Genomic DNA, 23,826 nt, shown 5'->3' with positions numbered 1-23,826 from the left:
AATAAAAAAATAATTGCTACATTGATTAGACATTGATCATTCAAAATATGCTCCTCATTGAATTACTGTACATTGTACGGTTAAACAGCTCTCAACGTCACTATTTTAGCCTGTAAACAAACACAAACAAAACTGATTCAGACAATATAGAACATCACATTTGATTTTCTTTATAAAAATGTCAACTTCCTGTTGATTTTGTCATTTTAATTAGTAAGAAAACCCAGACTGGATCCGTGGATCCGGATCTGGATCTTCAAATAGTAAATTCAACAGGAAGTTTAAATTTCTAAACAAACAGCACTGGGTTTGGTGATGTTCTATATTGTCTGAATCAGTTTTGATTGTGTTTGTTTACGGGCTAAAATAGTGGCATTGAGAGCAATTCATTTAGATTTCTTGTCCACCTTTAGAGTTACATCATGGCATGGTAGCTATATGTTACGGGTCCCAAGCTGGGTCGGGTACCACAGTAACAGGATTGAATTTTGGTTCAATGCCTCACTGGTCTCAGTCTGAAAAACACAGTATAAACAGGCACAGGAATGAGACATGAACCGTTCACTTGTGTTCCTAATTTTCCTCTCAATTTATTCACAATACAACAATCAATCACAATATATCACAATAAATCAATCAATCAACATTTCCCCATTCTGCAATAATGTCTCTCTTTTTAACAAAATCAAAGTCCATAGCACCTTCAAGGTGAGCATGAAATGTGTGCACAATTATTCCCTTCCAGGTAAAGTATATGTGCGTGTGTGTTCAGGTAGGTATGGCATGTATGTGTGTGGGTGAATGTGTTGAATATGTGTTGGTGTTTTACAGGTGAGTATCTGTATATCTGTTGTGTGTAAGAGCTGCTGTCCCTTAAAATACATTTGCATATTTCCACTTTCAACATTTACAATATAACCATTTGGCTTCAATATCTCCATTAAACCTGAATAGTCATCACATCACAATGAAATACATTCAAAGGCCATATTTCAGTATTTGTACTGGTCCCATTTAGCTACCATTACTTAGTGCAATAGATCCAACATCAAGTTGCATCTGATATACAATCAAGGATTAGTCTCTGTGCAACATAAAGCCACATTCTTCAGCTTAAAGCTATTCAAGTAGTTGACTGTCTTTTCAAAACATCTGACATCATCACATTGAGGGAATATCAATTAAAGTGGAGCATATTCAAATACACTTCAAAACACAATAAATGCACTTTTGCAATAAAGACATTAATCAATAATAAAAGGTAATGCACCCAAACTACTTGGAAAAATATAAAGAGAGTATCAATAGAAAAATACAATAAATGCAAAATATCTGTTCAGCACCTCAGCTCCAGGTAATGAAATAAAACAAAGTTAGCTGTAGATAATTCTAAGAAAACCCTTCACCAATCATGTATCTGTCAAGTGTTCAGGTAGCAAGCATTGGAAATGTCGTGGATAAATGTAAACAAACATGTTACTGTGTTCAGTACACGACGAGGCAAACGCCATCTTCAAAGGGCTAACACGAGGGTGACGCCATTATGCACTCAATCAGCGTGTCAATTTGCGGACTTTTTACCGTTTCTTAAACTCTACATTAAACACTCAAATCAGTCATTAAAACCCATCACAGTCCCTTCACATAAACATTAAACCTTAGGAGTTAAGTTAATATGGTTTTCACGGTGTACTGACCTGAAAAACACAGTATAAACAGGCACAGGAATGAGACATGAACCGTTCACTTGTGTTCCTAATTTTCCTCTGAAGAAAGGGGTGAGGCACCCAGCCCTTAAAGGGGACCCTTAGGCAACACCTGCTACACACACAAAGGTTCCGCTTCTCATCCCAAGTGACCTACAGTGAATTACTACTGATATTATTTTGGTTGGTGACCATAGGAATAATAAAAATAAGAAACGTACTGGACCATACTTTAAATAAAAAGTGCTTACACATTTAAAAATAAAATAAAAGTTAATTCACAAGTTGCATCACAATTGTGAGGGTATCACACACTCCCCGACAAACAATAGTGGCTCCTGACACTTGACCTTAATAATAGAAAACCCCAAAATTCAATAAGTTCACTTAAGAAAAAGAATAACACAATAAAGCATTCCCAAGGTAGGTATCGAATGTCCTTAGTGTGCATATAGTCCGTGGCACTTAGTTTCTTTTCTCTTCTTGTGTACAAGGGTGTTCGTGTATGTGAGTGTGTTTGTGTGTGTGAGTGAGTGTGTTCAGTCTTTGCTGTGTTTCAGTTCAGTTCAGTAACAATGAATTGGGTATGTAGTGGGTGGGAATGGGTATGGAGGGATGGATGGGGGCATTGGGGGCTGAAAGGGCAGGGAATAGGGATGGGGGTAGCACAGCTGGTTCCACTGCATCGGATGGATTCCAACTGCATTCACAGCGGGACGGGGCTGGTAGGCTGGTTGGCCAAGGGTTGGGTACGTGAACATGTAGCCAGGCCGTCTCACCCTGGTGGAGTGTCTTAGAGGGACTTCACATTCAAGCTGAGGCTCTGGGATGTCTTCCTCCAGGCAGACTACTTCAGGTATCTCTTGGTCACCGTTGGGCTGAGGCTGATCCATGTCATGTTCAGTCTCACTGTGTACTTCCGGTTCCTCTTCGATGACACTTTGCCGTTCTTGTTCAGGTTCAACGTGGACTCTCTCTTCCCAGTGGGTTTCACTCTGTTCACGATTTCTGTGTGGCTTATGGGTTACATTTTGATCTGGTACGTTACGGTCAGTTCTGGGTTTTTCCACAGGTACCCGCAGCCAGTAACGATACACTCCTTCCTCTTCTTCAGAGTCACTTGTGTCTGGACTCTGTGTCTGTTCTGTGGGTTTTAGGGGTTGTGAGTGTCTCTTAGCTCTCTTATGTGACTCACGTGTGTTGGTGACTGGACTCTGGGTCGGCTCTATTGGCAGGTCATTCACTTGTAGCAGCAGGTTTCTGTGCAGAGTGCGAGTGGGACGGCCTCCTGTCTCAGGGGTCACTTTGTAGACAGGATTATCTCCGACCTGCTCTTTCACAATGTAGATGGTCTGCTCCCAGTAGGGTCTAAGCTTACCAGGGCCACCTCTCTCATTGAGGTTACGCACGAGGACTCTGTCTTCAGGCTGAAGAGTCACACCCCTGCTCCTCTTGTCATAGTACTTCTTTCCCTTAGCGCTGGACTGCTGACTGTTTGCATTGGCTATTCGATATGCCTCGATCATTTTTCCTGCCCACTTTTCAGCATATCCTCTGTGGGTCACATCTTCTTCATCTGCAATGAGGCCAAAGAGAAGGTCTACAGGGAGACGTGGATGATGGCCATACAGCAAGTAATAAGGGGAAAAGCCGGTGGCTTCGTGCTTTGTGCAATTATATGCATGGACCACATGAGGCAGGTGATCTTTCCAGTTCTCCTTTTCTTTCTCTCCCAGGGTCCTGAGCATCTGTAACAGTGTGCGGTTTAGTCTCTCAACAGGGTTACCTTGGGGGTGATAGGGGGAGGTTCTGGAGTGGCCAACGCCGGCTAACTGTCTCAGGGACTTGAACAGCTCGTTCTCAAACTCGCGTCCTTGGTCGTGGTGAAGTTTAGACGGGTACCCGAACTTGGGGATAAAATCATTGAACAGCTTGTCGGCAGCTGTCTTGCCAGCTTTGTTTCGGGTGGGGTAGGCCTGCGCAAACCTAGTGAAGTGATCTATTACTACGAGAATGTACTCACATCCACCACGGGAGGGTTCTAGGTGAAGGAAGTCAATACACACCAGTTCGAGGGGCGAATTTGATGTAATACTGCCCATGGGCGCTCTTTCATGCACGGCTGGCTTCTTCTGCTTTAGACAGGGGCACTTCCTGGTGATGTACTCCTCGATTTCTCTCTTCATGAAAGGCCAGTAGAAGCGCTCTCTTGCTAGAGTCAGGACTTTTTCTACACCGACATGGCCCATGTTGTTATGCAGGTAGGTGAGAGCTAGTTGTCTGTAGGTGGCAGGTAAGACCAATTGTCTTCTACCTATGGTTTTCCTGTAGAGTAGGCCATCCTCTATGTGTAACTTGCTCCACTCTCTTAAGAGCCTCATGGTGTCTATGTCACAGTTCCCTTTGTTGCACTCTGTTGGTGGTGTGTTGTTCTCCTTTAATTCCATGACTTTTCCAATCGCAGAGTCTGCTCTTTGCTCTCTCACCAGCTCATCATGGCTAATCGCCTGCAGTGGTTCTATGGGGGGTTGGGGTTGGGATGTTAGGGTGAGGGCTGCGACCCAGGCAATGTCTCTCTGTTCAGCTCTTCGGGTTCCTTCCCATACAGTACACACGGCCTCTTCGGATAGTTCTTCACAGCACTGTGTCATGAGGGCGGTGATGTCAAGGGGACAACGAGATAGGGTGTCGGCATCGATGTTACTTTTGCCTGGCCGATATCTGATGTCGAAACGAAAATCAGCAAGCTGTCCCACCCACCGGTGGCCTACTGCGTTGAGCTTGGCAGTACTTAGGACATATGTGAGCGGATTATTGTCTGTGAAGACAGTGAAATGAGGGGCATAGAATAGATAATCCCTAAATTTGTCACATATGGCCCATTTTAATGCCAGGAACTCAAGCTTACCGCTATGCAGGTGGTAGTTCTGTTCCGCTGGTGTCAATGTGCGTGACCCGTAGGCAATCACTCTCAACTTTCCATCCTGGTGCTGATAAAGGACTGCTCCCAGACCTTTTTGGGACGCATCTGTATGGAGTGTGAAAGGTTGATTAAAGTCTGGGTACGCCAGCACTGGGGGTTCCATCAGCATGTCTATCAGGCGTTCCAAGATCTGCTGGTGTTTCTCATTCCACTCAATTGGGGTGCGAGAGGACTGTTGGGGGGATTTTGTCTTCACTCGTGAGGGTTTGGACTGGGGGGTGTCAGACTGTACCTTGAGCAGGTCATACAGGGGCTGGGCTATTCGTGAAAAGTCTTGTACGTAGCTTCTGTAGTAGCTCAGGAAGCCTAGCACTTGCCTGATGTCTCCGACTGTCTTTGGTGTTCTGTGTTTCAGTACCCGCACAGCCTCCAGGTCTTTGGGATCGACTTTTACTCCGTCTGCAGACACCAACCGGCCAACATATCGGACCTCTTTGCGGAACAGCTCGCACTTCTCTGACTTAAGTTTTACGCCGTGGCGCTGGAGGGCTTGTAGGACTTTGCGTAGCACTTGCACATGCTCCTCAAAGGATTTAGAGAAACACAACACATCATCAAGGTAGGGGATGCAGCATTCATCTCTGAGTGTGTCGAGCATCTCCTCCATGCTCCTTTGAAATGCTGCTGGGGCGTTGGATAACCCAAAGGGTATTCTGACCCACTCGTACAGTCCCCAGGGGGTCGTGAACGCTGTCATGTACCTTGATCCTTCTGCAATGAAGCCTTGGTGATAGGCCTTGCCCTGGTCGAGTATCGAAAACCAGCCGTAACCTCCCAATGAGTCAGTGAGATCCTGGATCCGGGGAAGGGGGTGTCGGTCTGGCACTGTCTTGTTGTTTAGGAGCCTGTAGTCGATACACAGGCGCAAAGATCCATCCTTCTTTCTCACACATATGACAGGGGCTGCATAGGGGGATTGGGACTTAACGATCCATTTTTTCACTATTAGCTCCTGAACATATTCCTTCACTTCTTTGTAGAGTGGTTTCGGGATCGATGCGTAGGACTTTTGCACTGGAATGTCATCCTTGAGCCGTATCTCCATCTGTAGTGAGGGAATGCAACCGATGTCGCCACTGTCCTGAGCAAAGGCCCCAGACTCCTCACAGAGCACTCTCTTCACCATCTGCTGTTGCTCAGGGCTCAGATGGCTGATATCAACAGGCGGTAGCCAGGGCTCAGTGGGGGTTATGCTGGGAGAGGCGACGTGGTTAACCTCTGCCGTTACTTTTGTCAGGGCAACATCAGCTCCGTGTGACTCTGCTGCTGCATCTGTCTCAAGCACTTTGGTGACATGTTGGATGACACCTAGGGGCGTTCTCTTTGGCAGGGTGACCTCATGCTTCGAGTGGTTGGAAATGGGCACTTTAACGTAAGGCCGCCGTGTGTGGTTGATCTCCAGGAGGCCTTCTCCTAGACTCAGCTGTCCTAAAACAGGGTTCTCCTCTGTGGGTTCATACAGGACAAGGGGATCAGTGGGGTCGAAGTTAGGGGGGACCCTGCACCACACATGTATTGCACTTCCGGCTGGAATAACAATATTGTCTCTGCCCACTCTTACTATGGCTGGGTCACAGAATGTCTCTTGGGGGACCTGAATGAAATTGACCATGGCCTTCACTTGCTCTTCCTCCATTCCGAATGCGCTGCGTAGGAGGCTGACTACTGTGTCTACGGCAGCACCAGAGGACTCCTGTCTCTTGATGACCTCTTCAAGTACATTGGCTCCTAACAAAGGCTGGGGCATGGACATCTGGCTGACTAGGAAGGGGGCTTGGACAGTGAGATTTGGGTCATCATTTCCTGTGAGGTTGACGGTGAGCTCCACCCACCCGTCATAAGGTATGAGTTGCCCGTTTGCTGCATAGACTTCCAAATCTGCTTCGAGGAGCTCCTGCAGCGATCTCACTGGGTAACTGGGGATGTGAGTGTTAGCCCACGCTCGGTCGATTATGCTCACCTGTGAGCCAGTGTCAAACAGGACTGTTGCTGGGTGCCCATTGATTAAACATTTCAGCTGGCTTACCTTTCCGACTAGGGGTGCTTGGCATCTGGTGGTACTCTGGTAGTTAAGGGTTAGGGTTGTCTGGGGTTTGGGGTTCTTGGGCAGTTTCGGGGGGTATTTAGGAGTGGGGTTTACTGGTCGGGACTGAAGCTGTGCACCGGTCTCTGGCTGTCCCTCGGCAGAGACCGGGTCTCGTTTCCCTGAAACCTGGTCCTCTTCAGGCATCCCACTGCCCGGTGTCCTGTCTCTCCACACACAAAGCAGTGGTTGCACTCCTGCAGGTTCTGTTCTGTACATTTTGGACAACGAAATGTTCTTCCCCTCGCTTGGAAGGAGGATTGGGGGATGTAACTAGGGGGTGACTGAAAAGGGTGGTGTGATGGGGATTGGGGAAATGCTCGGGCTGGCGATGGCAGGGGAGGGATGTGACTGGGGGGTGGCTGAAAGTGGTGATGTGGCGGGGATTGGGGCAACATTTGGGCGGGTGGTGGCATTGAGTGGGCCAACTGGGTGTTGCTTACCTGTTGATCCATTAGAGTGGCCATCATCTGTGTCAGGGTCTCCACCTGTGCACTGAGCTGTTGTATGGTCTGAACGTTCTTGTTGTCTGCAGCGGTGACTCTAGGCTTGTCATCCATCTGTTTATCTCCTGTTTCCACCTTGGCACTGTGAGCGGGTGTTGTCTTTTGACGGGGAAGCTGGCCGAGTCTGCGCTGATGTTCATTCTCGTCGTTGATCATTTTTGTCATTTGGCCGAGAATTTCCTCATCAGTGACTTGGCTGTTTGAGACGAGGGGTCTCAGTCTCTGTCGAAGGTCTGTGTGTTTTGCTCCCAGGCCCTGATAGATTGAATTGAGAAAGACCTCTTGGATGGTCTTTGGATCATAAGAGATGTCTGTGTTGGCCTGCTTTGACTGGAAAAGGAGTTTCTGCTTGAGTCCAATCATGCGGTACAGGAACTGCTGAGGTGGCTCTTGTTCAGCTTGCCGGGCGCACATTAACTCCTGAAACATCTCAGTAGTTGCCTTCTCTCCAAGATGGGACCTGAGGAAGACCTTGAGTTCAGGGACAGCCAAATCGTCTTTGTTTGACAGCATGTCCTTGAATGTGCCTGGTTTGATGATTCTCAGCACGCTGCGGACCACCTCGGCGTCTGCGAAACCATCTTTGACTCCTTCATCCATCTGCTTACTTATGCTATTGTAGCTAATGTCAGAGCTCTGGTCTCCAACTTGGCCGCCATGTACCTTAAACTCTCTGCGCTGGAGATAGGGAAGGTCTCTTAGGGAAACCATTCTCTCTGCTGTGCTCTGTGAATAGGGGTTTGACACGGCTCCACCTTGGTGGTTGTGTGTAGGGGCGGGGGCGGTAGCTGTATCTTCACATTGTCTCAGTTTCTTACCCAGTTCTTCATACAGTATTCTCAGTTCCTCTACTGGCTGGTTGGTTGCGTTAACAGGGGGGTTTGAATGGGGATGGGGTTGCATAATGGTGCTGTTGATCTGGGGGTCGGGTGGTAGTGGTGTGTGGTCTGGTGGGGCTGTGTGGACGGGGGGGTTGGAATGGGGATGGGGTGGCATAATGGTGCTGTCGGTCTGGGGGTGGGGTGGTGATAAGTGGTCTGAAAGGGAAGGGGTTGGGTTGGTACTGGGTACCACATGTGGCGTTTCAACTGGCAATTCTGTATCAATTATCTTTCCTATCACGTCATTCAGCATCATCAGTTTACCCAAGCCTTGATCCTCACTTCCTAGCAGGGCTTCAGACTGTATGCAGGAGATGACATAGTCCATGCATCCTTCCTCATCAGTTGGGCTCAACTGATCGATGTCGGCGGTGTCAGTTGCAAGATCCCTTGCAACCTGGTAGATGTTGGTACTTGAGAGCTTAAACAACTTCTTTTTGATGGCCCACACCAGCTCCTTCCGTACTTGGGACATGGTGTGCGTTGCTCTGATGGTAAGGCGATGTCTCGTTGTGGTGAATGCTGGTTTGATGAACCAGCAGCGTTGCTCCTTGGCGACTGACGTCTGTTGACCTCACGATTCAGCAGTGCGGCTCCCTGGCGAGGAGATCTTTTTCCTTATCTCCCCCTATGGACACCCACTGGCTGACTCCTGGTCTGCAGTCACGTCTCGTCACCTCAGTCTCGTGGTTCTGATATCACTAGATCAGCTTCCATCCAGTAGGTGGCGCTGATCCCGGACGAGCCCCCACAATTTGTTACGGGTCCCAAGCTGGGTCGGGTACCACAGTAACAGGATTGAATTTTGGTTCAATGCCTCACTGGTCTCAGTCTGAAAAACACAGTATAAACAGGCACAGGAATGAGACATGAACCGTTCACTTGTGTTCCTAATTTTCCTCTCAATTTATTCACAATACAACAATCAATCACAATATATCACAATAAATCAATCAATCAACATTTCCCCATTCTGCAATAATGTCTCTCTTTTTAACAAAATCAAAGTCCATAGCACCTTCAAGGTGAGCATGAAATGTGTGCACAATTATTCCCTTCCAGGTAAAGTATATGTGCGTGTGTGTTCAGGTAGGTATGGCATGTATGTGTGTGGGTGAATGTGTTGAATATGTGTTGGTGTTTTACAGGTGAGTATCTGTATATCTGTTGTGTGTAAGAGCTGCTGTCCCTTAAAATACATTTGCATATTTCCACTTTCAACATTTACAATATAACCATTTGGCTTCAATATCTCCATTAAACCTGAATAGTCATCACATCACAATGAAATACATTCAAAGGCCATATTTCAGTATTTGTACTGGTCCCATTTAGCTACCATTACTTAGTGCAATAGATCCAACATCAAGTTGCATCTGATATACAATCAAGGATTAGTCTCTGTGCAACATAAAGCCACATTCTTCAGCTTAAAGCTATTCAAGTAGTTGACTGTCTTTTCAAAACATCTGACATCATCACATTGAGGGAATATCAATTAAAGTGGAGCATATTCAAATACACTTCAAAACACAATAAATGCACTTTTGCAATAAAGCCATTAATCAATAATAAAAGGTAATGCACCCAAACTACTTGGAAAAATATAAAGAGAGTATCAATAGAAAAATACAATAAATGCAAAATATCTGTTCAGCACCTCAGCTCCAGGTAATGAAATAAAACAAAGTTAGCTGTAGATAATTCTAAGAAAACCCTTCACCAATCATGTATCTGTCAAGTGTTCAGGTAGCAAGCATTGGAAATGTCGTGGATAAATGTAAACAAACATGTTACTGTGTTCAGTACACGACGAGGCAAACGCCATCTTCAAAGGGCTAACACGAGGGTGACGCCATTATGCACTCAATCAGCGTGTCAATTTGCGGACTTTTTACCGTTTCTTAAACTCTACATTAAACACTCAAATCAGTCATTAAAACCCATCACAGTCCCTTCACATAAACATTAAACCTTAGGAGTTAAGTTAATATGGTTTTCACGGTGTACTGACCTGAAAAACACAGTATAAACAGGCACAGGAATGAGACATGAACCGTTCACTTGTGTTCCTAATTTTCCTCTGAAGAAAGGGGTGAGGCACCCAGCCCTTAAAGGGGACCCTTAGGCAACACCTGCTACACACACAAAGGTTCCGCTTCTCATCCCAAGTGACCTACAGTGAATTACTACTGATATTATTTTGGTTGGTGACCATAGGAATAATAAAAATAAGAAACGTACTGGACCATACTTTAAATAAAAAGTGCTTACACATTTAAAAATAAAATAAAAGTTAATTCACAAGTTGCATCACAATTGTGAGGGTATCACATATACAACCCAAACCTCTACCAAGGTGTTCTTGCCCTTTAAATAGCTCTATTTTGTGCTATAGTGTTTGTTCAGTAACAGGAGTCTCCCTGTCTCTCCAGCTCTTTAATAAACAAAAAATACATTTTCAGGTAGGTGACAAAATCTCAGCCAATCAGGAGAGAGTACCCATTTATCAGCTTCATTTGTATAGTGTTCCAGTTCCAATCTACTCATTTATGTGTGTCATCACTTCCGAGTGATGACACACATAAATGAGCACTTCCGAATTTCACTTGTTTAATCTGTATCCTGACTGAGTTCTCTATCCTGATTGGTATCCCGACCTGAAAATGTATTTTCTGTTTAATAAAGAGCTGGAGAGACATGGAGACTCCTGTTACTGAACAAACACTCTATGATTACTGTCAGAATAGCTACAAAACAACTATATTCACACTCGTGTGGGAGTGGGTGTTCAATTGCACTGATTTATAAACAAAAACAAATTATGTTGAAAAATGTAGAAAGCTGGTTTCTGTTCAGCAGAATATAACTTCATAGACTTGTGTGACAGCACTAGCATCTGTGTTGTGAAAAGAATGTTGTTTGTTTATGCATTGTCTTTTCTATTAACATGTTGGATTCATGTTAAGGTGTACTTTGAGACATTTAACCATAGAAATATAAAGGTAGACGCCTCCTCTGGCTCTGAAGCGTCTGTATGGTGGGTGCACTTCCGCTTCCTGGGGGGCAGCTGGAAATTTCCGCGTGCGTCACAGAAGGGGACGTTCAGTAGGCCAATGAGAGGCAGGTGGGGGCGGGACAACTAGATTCTGACAAGTCCTGGAAAAGACGCGCTGTGATTGGAAAGTGCCCGTTCCCCCCATTTGACCTTTGGCTCTGTACTTGGTCTGCTCTTTTTTCCCCTCTACACCAAACCTCTTTGCCTTGTAGATCTGCTATTTCCTGTAAATCCTCTCACCAGAATATGGATGTAAGGGGTTGATGTAAGGAAAAGAAAAAAGAGAAAAGGTTCCCATTACAAAGATTTGGTGGCTCCCTTGTAGTAACTCTTAGGGCCCCTAGGGGTCCCAGGGCCCATATTGAAGACCCCTGAGATAGGCTAAAGTGCACATAGTTTCAATATGCTTGGCACTTTGACATTTAAGGCCTAATATTTCAAGAATACAAGAAGACTCACCTCAAGACAAACTCACCTCAACTGAAAAAGGAATACTCACCTCGGGGGTAGGAACAGTCACCCCGGGGGGTGGGTAAACTCACCTCAGGACCTGAGAAAACTCACCTCGGAACACTCACCCCGGGGGTAGGAACACTCACCCCGGGGGTAGGAAAACTCACCCAGAAAAACTCAATGGTGTAATGTGAGTTTTTGTTTTGTGGGTGGGTTTAACCTTTCCCCTCTACACCAAGTCTGTATGTTTAAAAAAGGCACATCTACCGGCTTGTGAGCTTTCCTTTTTCACAGAATGCTTTCATAATGAGACACGTTTAATCCATACTGGATTAAATTCTGTCTTTGAAGGTATAGAATTACCAAATTATGTTGTTCAATGATATATTTGTGTTTAAAATACACACACACACACACACACACACACACACACACACACACACACACACACACACACACACACACACACACAAAGAGTAAGGCATCAAAATGTACCAAAAGTAATATTTCTAAAAACTAAAGTTCTCAAACAATGCATGTGTGCAATGCAATGTTCTATGCTGTTATCATTTATACCAGCAAAGTAGTAGGTAACTAAATATCCTAGGTAAAAATAGGGAAAAGTGTTTAATGCATGTTTTACAATAGTGAAATGTATATCTAATAGTAACTAAAGTTCAATAATGCTTACAATAGTGAAATGTATATCTAATAGTAACTAAAGTAACTAAAGTTCAATAATGCTTACCAAAAGCTTTTCTCACAAATGTGTTCACACAGAAAACAAAACATTATACCCATGTGTTTTACCTTCACTGGAGTTTTTCTTCATTTTTCTTTGTTAAGTAAGTATTTGTTTGCATTATACACATTGGAATGTTCACTTTTCTGATGAAATCTACCTTGTATTTAAAGCACTTTAATTAGCTAAATGTAATTTAACATACATTGACATTGGAATGTTCATTTCTCTGGGTTCCTACCTTTGTTTGTTTGTTTGTTTGTTTGATGGGGGCACAGGAGTGAAGGGGAGGAGGGGGGTTGACCACTTAACACTAATATCCCATTCCACTTAATGATTCATTGTTTGATATCTAATAGGTGGATGGGGCAAGGTGTGGAGCTGGAGACACATAGCAAATGACCATGCTATTTGCTATTTGCATTCCTTGTTCACTTTTCTGATGAAATCTACCTTTCATTCATTCTGTGAAAATGGAAAGCTCACATTATGAAAGCATTCTGTGAAAATGGAAAGCTCACAAGCCGGTAGATCTACCTTTTTACCTTTTCTGATGAAATCTACCTTGTATTTAAAGCACTATTTAAAGCACTTTATTAATTCTATACCTTCAAAGAAAGAATTTAATCCAGATATGGATTAAACATCATTATGAAAGCATTCTGTGAAAATGGAAAGCTCACATTATGAAAGCATTCTGTGAAAATGGAAAGCTCACAAGCCGGTAGATCTACCTTTTTTTAAACATTGGGGTGAGTATTCCTACCTCTGAGGTGAGTCTTCCGAGGTGAGTTTTCTCAGGTCATGGGGTGAGTGTTCCTACCCCCCGAAAATCTTGGGGGTGAGTATTCCTACCTCTGAGGTGAGTCTTCCGGGGTGAGTATTCCTACCTCTGAGGTGAGTTGGTTTTGAGGTGAGTCTTCTTGATACCATATTTCAACAGTTGCTACAAACAGTTGCTGTTTGTTTGTTTATACATTGTCTTTTCTATTAACATGTTGGATTCATGTTAAGGTGTACTTTCAGACATACAGAGAATAGCAGATCCACAAGCTCACAACGCGTCGCAATGTGTCACGCTGTGGGCTTGTAAATCTAACATTTGAAAATAGCAGTATGACAACCACCGTTCTAGAGCATTTAAACAATGTGATGCATGTAAACAACCGGGAAGGGCCATGGGCAGTCCTTTCATGAGGAGGAGGAGGGACTAGGACAGGTGGGTGGTCTTGTAGGAGGAGGCGGAGGGACTGGTTCAGGTGGGAGGTGCTAAGGTAGAAAACCAGGTATACTTAATGAACTGTAGGCGTGTCCACATAAAACATACTTTTATCACTTTCCGTGCACTTTTTTGAAACAAATCTTCCATAGTATAATCATAATACCTGATGATCATGTTTTAGGGGGAAGAGAAATCACGGCACCCCATCTTTGACTTCCATTTGATCCTTTGCTCAACCTTCACTCTCTGCAGGGTGATCCTACAGAGCACCATGCAGACTGCTCTGTCTCTCTGTCTATGGTGCTGAAGCACCGTTATGTGTTTGCTTCAGGTGGGGGCTCTAAAACCAATGCCTTGCTCAAGGTCACTGACAGGAGTTTCTCTCTAACATGTGTTTTGGTGTGTGAGGAAACACAAGTGAGCAGTGGGAGAACATACAAACTGCACACAGAAAGATCACAGTCAGGGGTTTTCAGGATAGCTATTATTTACTCCTCCAGATAGATCTGCTAGCATGAAATATACTGTACTTTAATGCTAACAATTGATTTGATTTGTGTAATTAGTGGTTTTCCCATTTTTATATTGTTTCCATACAGATCAGCTACTGATCAGTTTTGACCAGTTACAGACCAGTTTTGACCAGTTACATGATGACATGAAGATGAGGCACTGTGGTGAGTGAGATGTCACTGTTTTTATATATCATGTTGTTCATTCATTTGTCATTCATTTGAGGGAGAGAAAAAAAAAGTGTCCAACTTTATTGTTTTGTTGTTAGAATCACCTGGATGGCAGAAGTTTGACAGAGGTTGTTATTACATCTCTACTGAGAAGAAAACCTGGGATGAGAGCAGACAGTGGTGTAGAGACAGACAATCTGACCTGATTGTCATAAAGAGCAAAGCACAACAGGTAGTGTGTGTGTGTGTGTGTGTGTGTGTGTGTGTGTGTGTGTGTGTGTGTGTGTGTGTGTGTGTGTGTGTGTGTGTGTGTGTGTGCGTGCGTGCGTGCGTGCGTGCGTGCGTGCGTGCGTGCGTGCGTGCGTGCGCGCGCGTGTGTGCGTGTGCGTGTGTGTGTGTGTGTACGCAAGCGTGACTGCGGAGAGTGTGAGCACATTAGTGCATTTCTTGGAGACACACATCTATTGTACATCAGTAACCAGCTGTTTTTCCGTCCAGGACTTTGTTGAGAGTTTCAACAAGAGAGTGCATCTGGGTTTGACCGACAGAGACGAGGAAGGAATCTGGATGTGGGTAGATGGAACTCCACTGACCACACCAACGTAAGACTGATCATCTTCATTTTACCTTCATTCTAATAAATGGTATTAAATGTTATCATAAAATACAAATCTGCTACACTGTCAAAAAGACATCTGATATCTACTTCACTATCCAGTTAATGTGCATCTAATATCTAGAACAGTGGTTCTCAAAGGGTGTGTCGAAGCACAGTGATGTGTCATGAGCAGTGTAGGGCAGTGACACGTTACATAGTAATATATTACTGTAATATTATTACTTTCCCCAGTAACGAGTATTGTAATTTTAATATGATTACATTACTGATCCAAGTAACCTTGCGTTACCAGGGCCGGATTAACCCTTCGTGGTGCCCGGGGCTAAAACCGGCTGTTGGTGCACCCGAAACGGGTTGTGATGAATTGAGTACAATGGACCACAATGGAAACAAGCACCCTGGGCCTTTATGTGTTATCCTTTTAACATAACTGTTACGACCCCCTGTCTAGGGTAGGGGAGGTGACATAATAATGGAGGACAAAGTCGCTTTCAAAAATGAATTGCTTTTATTTCCTTTTTTTATGCAGAGATTTCAAACTCTTTTTGTCTTTTTTCACCAGTGCCAAAGAACTTCAGGGTGCCGGTTTACATTTGTAAAAAGGCTGCCTAATAAAGAAAATTACCCCTAACCTAAACCTAACAAAAGAAAAATATACATTTACTAAACTTACTTACCTAACTAAAGAATATACAAAAACAAAGTGGTTTAACCAACAAAAAGACCAAACACCCCTACAAGGCGAGTGAATAACTAAATACAAGAAATAATGGAAGTGGACAAACAGTTACAAGATAATGCTTAACTCAAAATAATACTGGGCAAAAAACAACAAGTTTAACTATAATTAAATTATAGATTAAACTAAGAAACTGAAAAGTATAACTGAAGGGCAAACAAAAGTAGCTAAAGAACAAACAAAATAACTGATTGAATCAAAAGTCACTGATGGACAAATGAACAAACAGAAGGCAAAGAAACAGAAACAAAACAAAACAGAACAGATCAGACCAGGCTACATGGGTTCGGGGAGACAGAGGGATTGAATCTCTGCAGCTCTTTCAAGTGAGAGCAACCAGTCCCCATGACAGACAGAGCAGAATGAGCTTTTGTAGGTGAGCTTCAGAGAACAGCCAGCCCTGGCTAGGGCGGAGACAAAGGGGCGACGAATGGGAGCAGGAGAACAGGGCCAGAGGCTGGACCTGTCAATCTGGACAGCTGGAAGGCAATCACTCACTCACTCATACCAGCACCACACCCAGACTCAGACTCACAGCTTCCACCACCACTCATGACCTTATATGGAACACAGAAAGACAACAATATAACACAAGCCACACATAGCACAGACATATAACCAAAATATAACCACACATAATATAACCATACGGCTAGGGCCGTAACACCCCCCCCCTTAAAGAAAACCTCCCCCCCCAAAAAGAAGTTTCTTAAGCTGGGGCATAAACACGAGAAAGGGCATCTGCCAAGACATTATCAACTCCTTTCTTGTGACGAATCTCTAAGTTGAAATCCTGTACCAGTAATGACCATCGCATGAGCCTTTGATTCGAATTTTTCATCTGTCTCAGAAAAACCAAAGGGTTATGATCAGTATAAACAACTACAGGCAATGGGCTAGATCCCACGTAAACCTCAAAAAATTGCAGAGCAAGCAATAAAGAGAGAGCCTCTTTCTCAATAGTACTGTAATTACTCTGAGGTGCATTAAATTTCTTTGAGAAATAACAGTTTGGATGGTCAATACCTACGTCATCCTCCTGCAGCAGTACTGCTCCGGCTCCACTTCCACTCGCATCCACCTCCAACTTAAAAGGCATTTTAAAGTTTGGGGCAGCCAGGACAGGAGTGCTGCAAAGAAGAGCCTTACAGGACTCAAAAGCATGCTGGCAAGCAGGCGACCAAACATAAGGCTTTTTCACACTGGTCAAACTGGTAAGGGGAGCAACTACATCAGCGAAATTTTTACAGAAGGCACGATAGTAGCTCGACATTCCTAGAAAACGGCGGAGACTACGGCGTGACGTAGGTACAGGGTAGTCCACTATGGCCTTGACCTTGGCATCAATGGCCCGAACTTGACCCTGACCTACCTCTTTTCCCAGATACGTAACGGTGGCACGACCAAATTCACACTTTGACAAATTTAGAGTCAGATTAGCGCCCGCCAACCTGCCGAAGATTAAACCAAGAGTGTGCATGTGCTCAGGCCACGTATCAGAAAAAGCAACAACATCATCGAGGTACACCTCACAATTTTCCACCCCAGCTAACACATTGTGCATAAGCCGTTGGAACGTAGCAGGTGCATTACGGAGTCCGAATGGCATCACAGTATACTGATAGAGACCATCGGGGGTAACAAAGGCAGAGATATCTGAAGCACGAGCAGTTAAAGGGACCTGCCAGTACCCTTTAAGTAAATCAAGTTTTGTAACAAATTTAGCAGCACCAACACGGTCTACACAGTCCTCCATGCGAGGCAGAGGATACGAATCAGGTTTGGTAACATTATTTACCTTTCTGTAATCTGTGCAGAAGCGTTGACTGCCGTCAGATTTTGGCACGAGCAGACAAGGCGAACTCCATGCGCTAGAGCTGGGAATGGCAAGGCCATTATCTAGCAAATAATCAACCTCCTTCTTAAACAATGAGCGTTTAGTAGGATTTACCCGATAAGCATGTTGTTTAATGGGAGGATTCACACCTACTTCCACATCATGTGATAGGACAGTAGTGCGGGAAGGTATGTCTGAAAATAAAATGGGGTTATTTTCAATCAAACTAACTACGTCTGCTTGAGCCACAGAATCCAAGTGCTGCAAATAATCAGGCAGATTTTTCAGAATTTCAGAATTTTGCATCCGAGAGCCAGCCGAGCTCTTTGAACGCAAGCCATCACTCTCTGGGGAATATAGAGAAGGCACGACGGACACTACTGAGGCTACCGGGGTGGGTAGAACTGAAGGCGCAACACTCTCAGAACGATCAAAATAGGCTTTGAGCATATTAACATGGCACACTCTGGTTTTACTCCGGCGGTCTGGGGTCGCAACTACATAATCAGTATCACTAAGTTTTTTTTCTATGACATATGGGCCACAGAATTTAGCCTGAAGGGCCGAAGTGAGAAACGGGAGCAACATTAGCACCCTATCACCCACATTAAACTGGCGTGTCACCGATTTGCGATCAAAATGTTTTTTCATTTTCCCCTGGGACGCAGTCAATGCGCTGCGTGCGAGGTTACAGGCATTGTGCAGGCGGTCTCTGAATTTAGCTACATAATCCAACACATTTGAGGATGGAACAGTGGATTTCAATAGCAAGCGATCACGGAGCACCCGGAGAGGACCACGCACACTGTGCCCGAACACCAGCTCAGAAGGGCTAAAACCAAGTGACTCTTGTACACTTTCCCGCACAGCCATGAGCAGAAAAGGTAACCCCTCATCCCACGACTTGCCCGTCTCAGAACAGTACTTTTTCATCATCGACTTGAGCGTTTGATGGAACCGCTCAAGAGCGCCCTGAGATTCAGGATGATAAGCACTAGACTGTATGTGTTTAATGGACAAGGACGCGACAACCTGCGCGAAAACTTTAGAGGTGAAATTTGTTCCCCTGTCCGATTGAATGGACTTGGGTAAACCAAAAATAGAGAAAAAATTAACCAGAGCTTTTATTACAGTTTTGGCCTTTAATGTGCGCAATGGAATCGCCTCCGGATACCGAGTGGCAGCACACATTAAAGTCAACAAATACTGATGACCTGACTTCGTTTTGGGAAGTGGGCCAACACAGTCAATAATGATATGTTCGAAGGGCTCTCCCATCACCGGAATAGGTAATAAAGGAGCAGGAGGAATAACCTGGTTAGGCTTCCCCATCATTTGGCAAACATGACACGAACGGCAAAAATTTGACACATCAGATTTAAGCCCTGGCCAATAAAAATAACGCAAAATGCGGTGATACGTTTTACGAATACCTAAATGACCAGCCAAATTGTCATGTGCGAGACTAAGGACTTGAGAACGAAAAGGTTCAGGTACAACAACCTGCTGAACGGAGTTCCACCCGAGGTTGCCAGCGCCGGGCGGGAACCAATTGCGCAACAAAATGCCATCCACTACACTGTACGCACTCTGCGCATCCTGCGCATGAGCGGCCCCCCAGCAAACAGCGAGGGATGGGTCATTTTGCTGTGCCGAAACTAACGTGTCTTTATCGACATCAAACACAAATTCAGTCTTTATTGGCATCACATCAACCATCTTCTGCTTTACCATGGCGGCAGGAAGATTCACTGGTTGCTCAGAACACATAAAAGTGTCCTTCAAACTAATGTTCTCATCACAGCCCTTCCTTGCCTGTCCACGGGTCACAGCGCAGGCAGGGAACAATACCGAGGTGCCCATAGACTGATCCAAATCGATCACAGGATTCTCGACAATTTCCGGCGTTGGGAAAACTTTCTCCCCTGCCAAGTCATTGCCGAGAATTAACGAAACGCCGCCGACTGGTAACTGAGCGCGAGTACCCACCTGCACAAAACCGGAGACCAGGGGCGAACGCAAAAACACAGAGTGCAACGGAGCGCGTAATGAATTCATCTCCACCCCCAACAATAGAGCATCAGATCCACAAAAGGAATTATTCGAGAAAGGCAACACATCATATAACATGAGAGATTGTGACGCTCCCGTATCACGCAGGATTGTGATCGGTACCTGATCTTTATCCTGACCTGACAGGGACACTGAACCTTTCAAAAGGAAGGGTCCAAAACATTCCTCCATTTCATCCGACACAGGCGCCCCTGTGTCAGAGGAAAGTGGAGGAGGAATGGACCGAATGAACCCAACTGCTTTTGATTTTTTTGGACTCCGAGTTTCTTTTCGTTGTAGAGTGGGACATGCCGAAATGAGGTGACCCTTTTCATGACAATAGAAACAATCACGAGTCTCTGAACCAGAGACAACATTAGAACCAGAACGAGGCGGGCTTTTTGACACAGAAAACTTTTGATTCCCCCCCACTCTGCCGCCCATGGGATTGCGGCGTGCAGAGGGAGCAGAAAACACAGATCGGTGTGTCAAAATGAACTCATCGGCACACACCGCAGCTTTACATTACATTACATTACATTACATTACAGTCATTTAGCAGACGCTTTTATCCAAAGCGACTTACAATAAGTGCATTCAACATAGGTAGGGAACGAAAACTACTAATCACCAGAAGTTTTAAGTACATTTCCTGCTAAAACAAGCAACCAAGAGTATACCTAGCGCTAAGGTAAAAGTGCAATATATCAGCTACCTACTTTCTTAAACAGATGAGACAAAAATGGCAAAATCCAATGAGCACGAGCTAAAACAAATAAGTGTATCGACTAAACAAGATCCAATAAAACAATACAAAAATAAAACAAGAGTTCGTACAACTAGTTAACAACAAGTAGGCCAGGCAAAGAGGAAGGATAGTGTTTCCTGAAGAGGTGGGTTTTCAGCCTGCGGCGAAAGATGGGCAGTGACTCTGCTGTCCTGACTTCAGTGGGAAGTTCATTCCACCACTGTGGGGCCAGAACAGAAAAAAGTCGTGACCGTGTCGATCGACCAGAAGGACCGTTGAGTGGCGAGGGAGTCAGTCGCCCCGAGGTGGCAGACCGGAGTGGTCGGGCAGGGGTGTGGGCATTGACCAAAACTCGGAGGTAAGAAGGAGCTGTTCCTTTCACTGCTCTATAGGCTAGCACCAGGGTTTTAAACTGAATGCGAGCTGCTACGGGGAGCCAGTGCAGAGAACGGAGAAGGATAGTTGTGTGGGAGAACTTGGGGCGGTTGAACACCAGACGAGCCGCAGCTTTCTGAACAAGCTCCAGAGGTCTGATGGCTGATGCCGGAGCACCAGCAAGGAGGGAGTTGCAGTAGTCCAGGCGGGAGATGACAAGAGCCTGGATGAGCACCTGGGCTGTTTTCTCCGTGAGGAAGGGGCGAATCCTCCTGATGTTGTAGAGGAGGAATCTGCAGGACCGTGTCACTGATGCGATGTTAGCCGAGAACGACAGTTGATCGTCCAGGGTCACACCCAGATTCTTCGCAGTCCGAGTTGACGTCACCACAGCATTCTCAATGGTGATGGCCATGTCTCGGTGAGGACAGCCCTTCCCCGGGATGAACATCAGCTCGGTCTTGTCCAGGTTGAGCTTCAGGTGGTTCGTCGACATCCACTCCGAGATGTCAGCCAGACAAGCAGCAATGCGTGCCTCCACTTGTGTGTCAGAGGGGGGGAATGAGAGGATCAGCTGGGTGTCATCGGCATAGCAGTGGTAGGAAAAGCCATGTGAGTGGATGACAGCACCAAGAGATGTAGTGTAGAGGGAGAAAAGAAGAGGACCCAGAACCGAGCCTTGGGGAACCCCAGTAGTGAGCCTGTGTGGTTCTGACACAGACCCTCTCAGCATCACCTGGTAGGAGCGACCCGTCAGGTAGGATGCAAACAGGGAGAGTGCAGAGCCTGAGACACCCATCCCCTCGAGGGTGGAGAGGAGGATCTGGTGGTTCACTGTGTCGAACGCTGCAGACAGGTCCAGGAGTATCAGGACTGAGGAGAGAGAGTTCGCTCTAGCGGCATGGAGCGACTCCGTCACTGCCAGGAGGGCAGTCTCTGTCGAGTGACCCACTTTGAAGCCCGACTGGTTGGAGTCCAGGAGGTTGTTCTGGTGGAGGTAGGAAGACAGTTGTTTAAAGACAGCACGTTCGAGAGTTTTAGATAGGAAGGATAGAAGGGAAACCGGTCTGTAGTTCTTGATCTCAGAGGGGTCAAGTGTGGGTTTCTTCAGGAGGGGGGTGACTCTGGCAGTCTTGAAAGCAGAGGGAAAGTAGCCAGACGTCAGAGAGGTGTTAATAAGGTGGGTTAAGAAGGGAAGGAGTTCAGGTGCAGAGGACTGCAGCAGAGGGGATGGGACCGGGTCCAGGGAGCATGAGGTGGGGCGACTAGAGGTAACAAGGAGAAGGACCTCTTTAGAGGAGAGGGGAGAGAAGTGGGATAGAGAGGGTGGGGGAGAGGGAGGAGGAGTAGATGAAGATAGGGAGGGAGGGGTGGAAGGCAGACAGGTGTGGGTAGTGCGCAGGGCATCAGCCGGGGGAGGAGTGAAGGAGGATCGGATATCGTTCACCTTCTTGTCAAAGAAGTTGGCGAAGTCGTCAGGGAGGAGGGAGGAGGAGGGCGGAGGGGGTGGTGGTTGCAGGAGAGAGGAGAAAGTTTCAAATAGTTTTTTAGGGTTGGAAGCAGAAGCCTGAATTTTAGTGCAGAAGAAAGCAGCTTTAGCAGCAGATAGAGAGGAGGAAAAAGTAGAAAGGAGAGTTTGGAAGGTAAGAAGGTCCTCCGGGAGGTTGCCATTTCTCCATTTGCGCTCAGCCGCTCTCAGGCTCCGTCTCTCAGTACGCACTGAGTCCGACAACCAGGGAGCAGGTGGAGTTTGGCGTGCAGGCCTGGTGGTGAGGGGACAGAGATGGTCTAGAGAAGAGGATAGGGTAGAGAAAAGAAGATCAGTGGCGGTGTCAGGGGATAGAAGAGCAAAGGATTCAGGGGCAGGGAGAGCAGAGAGAACAGAGGAGGAGAGATCAGTGGAGGATAGTGTGCGAAGGTTGCGACGTGAGGAAATCATGTGGGTAGGGAGGGGCTGTGAGGGGGGAGAGGAGAGAGAGAGAGAGTAGGACATGAAGTAGTGATCAGATAATTTCTTACCTTTTCTAACCTTTTCACTGGAAAGAGGAGTGACGGACAGGTTAGCTGTAGAGCAGCATCTGGTGAAGATCAGGTCCAGTTGGTTGCCAGCCTCGTGGGTAGGGGGAGATGGGGAGAGAACTAGGTCGAAGGCGGCGAGAAACGAAAGGAGTGGGTCTCGCTGCTTCTCAGTCGGGAGGTTGAAGTCACCCAGAAGGATGAATCCAGAGCCATCGACAGGGAAGTGAGAGACTAGAGTGTCCAGCTCTTCCAGGAAGCCACCAGCAGGGCCCGGTGGGCGATAAACAACTGCAATGGTGAGCTTGACTGGATGAGAGACAGTGACCACATGAAATTCGAAGGAGGTAGGAGAGAATTGTGACAGTGAGACAGGAGAGTATTTCCATTTTCTGGAAATTAGTAGACCAGCACCACCACCTATCCGCACGGCTCTGGGAGTGTGAGAGAAAGAGTACACATCTGACAGAGCCGCGGGCGTAGCAGTGTTTTCTGGTGGGATCCAGGTCTCAGTCAGAGCAAGGAAGTTGAGGGAGAGCAAGGATGCGTAGGCTGAGATGAAAGCAGCTTTGCCTTCCACCACAGCCGAGTGGCAATTCCAAAGCCCTCCCGTTACCACTTGCTCGACGTGAGTTGACAGAGTAGGATATATTAGATTAGTGGTATCGCGACATCTGGGTGTAACCCAGTGTTTGTGCGACCACCAGGAAGAGGAGAGGACAGGAATAGGAAGAAAACACATTGTAGACCTCTAAACCTAAACACACTATACACTGCTATATCTATCACACTACTATCTATGTCACTAGTCAATGATACTGCCTACCGTTCTTTGACTAAGTCGCGCTTTGACAAAGTCGCCTGTCTTGCCTTTGTTCGCCTAGCCTTCGTTTGCCAGCCGCTTTGAAAGCTACCGCTTTCAGAGCAGGTGGTTTAAACAACTTCAACTGATTGCTAATCGTCTGCCAGGAGTGCTGGCCAAACCAGACACTTCACAGGGCAATCCAAGTGGCCTATTGAAACTACTTCTACTCCAGGGTGCCAATAGCCAACTGCTTTTAGCACAAAAAACACAAAAACTACTAGAAACTACAGACTACCACACAAGCTAATAATACAGTAC

The 23,826-nt window shown here is 45.8% G+C and overlaps 1 protein-coding gene across 1 annotated transcript in view; it reads left to right on the top strand.

Annotated features, from left to right (window-relative positions):
* Window positions 1-23,826, top strand: part of LOC311034878 (uncharacterized protein) — a 38,707-nt gene that overhangs the window by 5,223 nt on the left and 9,658 nt on the right. Inside the window, exons 3-5 of the mRNA XM_084042909.1 lie at window positions 14,234-14,311; window positions 14,416-14,549; window positions 14,816-14,919. Of these exons, the coding sequence (XP_083899035.1) occupies window positions 14,234-14,311; window positions 14,416-14,549; window positions 14,816-14,919 (316 nt within the window). The remainder of the gene's footprint in view (window positions 1-14,233; window positions 14,312-14,415; window positions 14,550-14,815; window positions 14,920-23,826) is intronic.

Source organism: Gymnoscopelus microlampas (genome assembly GCF_963454915.1).
Source record: "Gymnoscopelus microlampas genome assembly, chromosome: 19".
Lineage (NCBI taxonomy): Eukaryota > Metazoa > Chordata > Actinopteri > Myctophiformes > Myctophidae > Gymnoscopelus > Gymnoscopelus microlampas.
The sequence above is the reverse complement of the archived record's forward strand: the minus strand, read 5'-3'. Positions and strand labels throughout refer to the sequence as shown.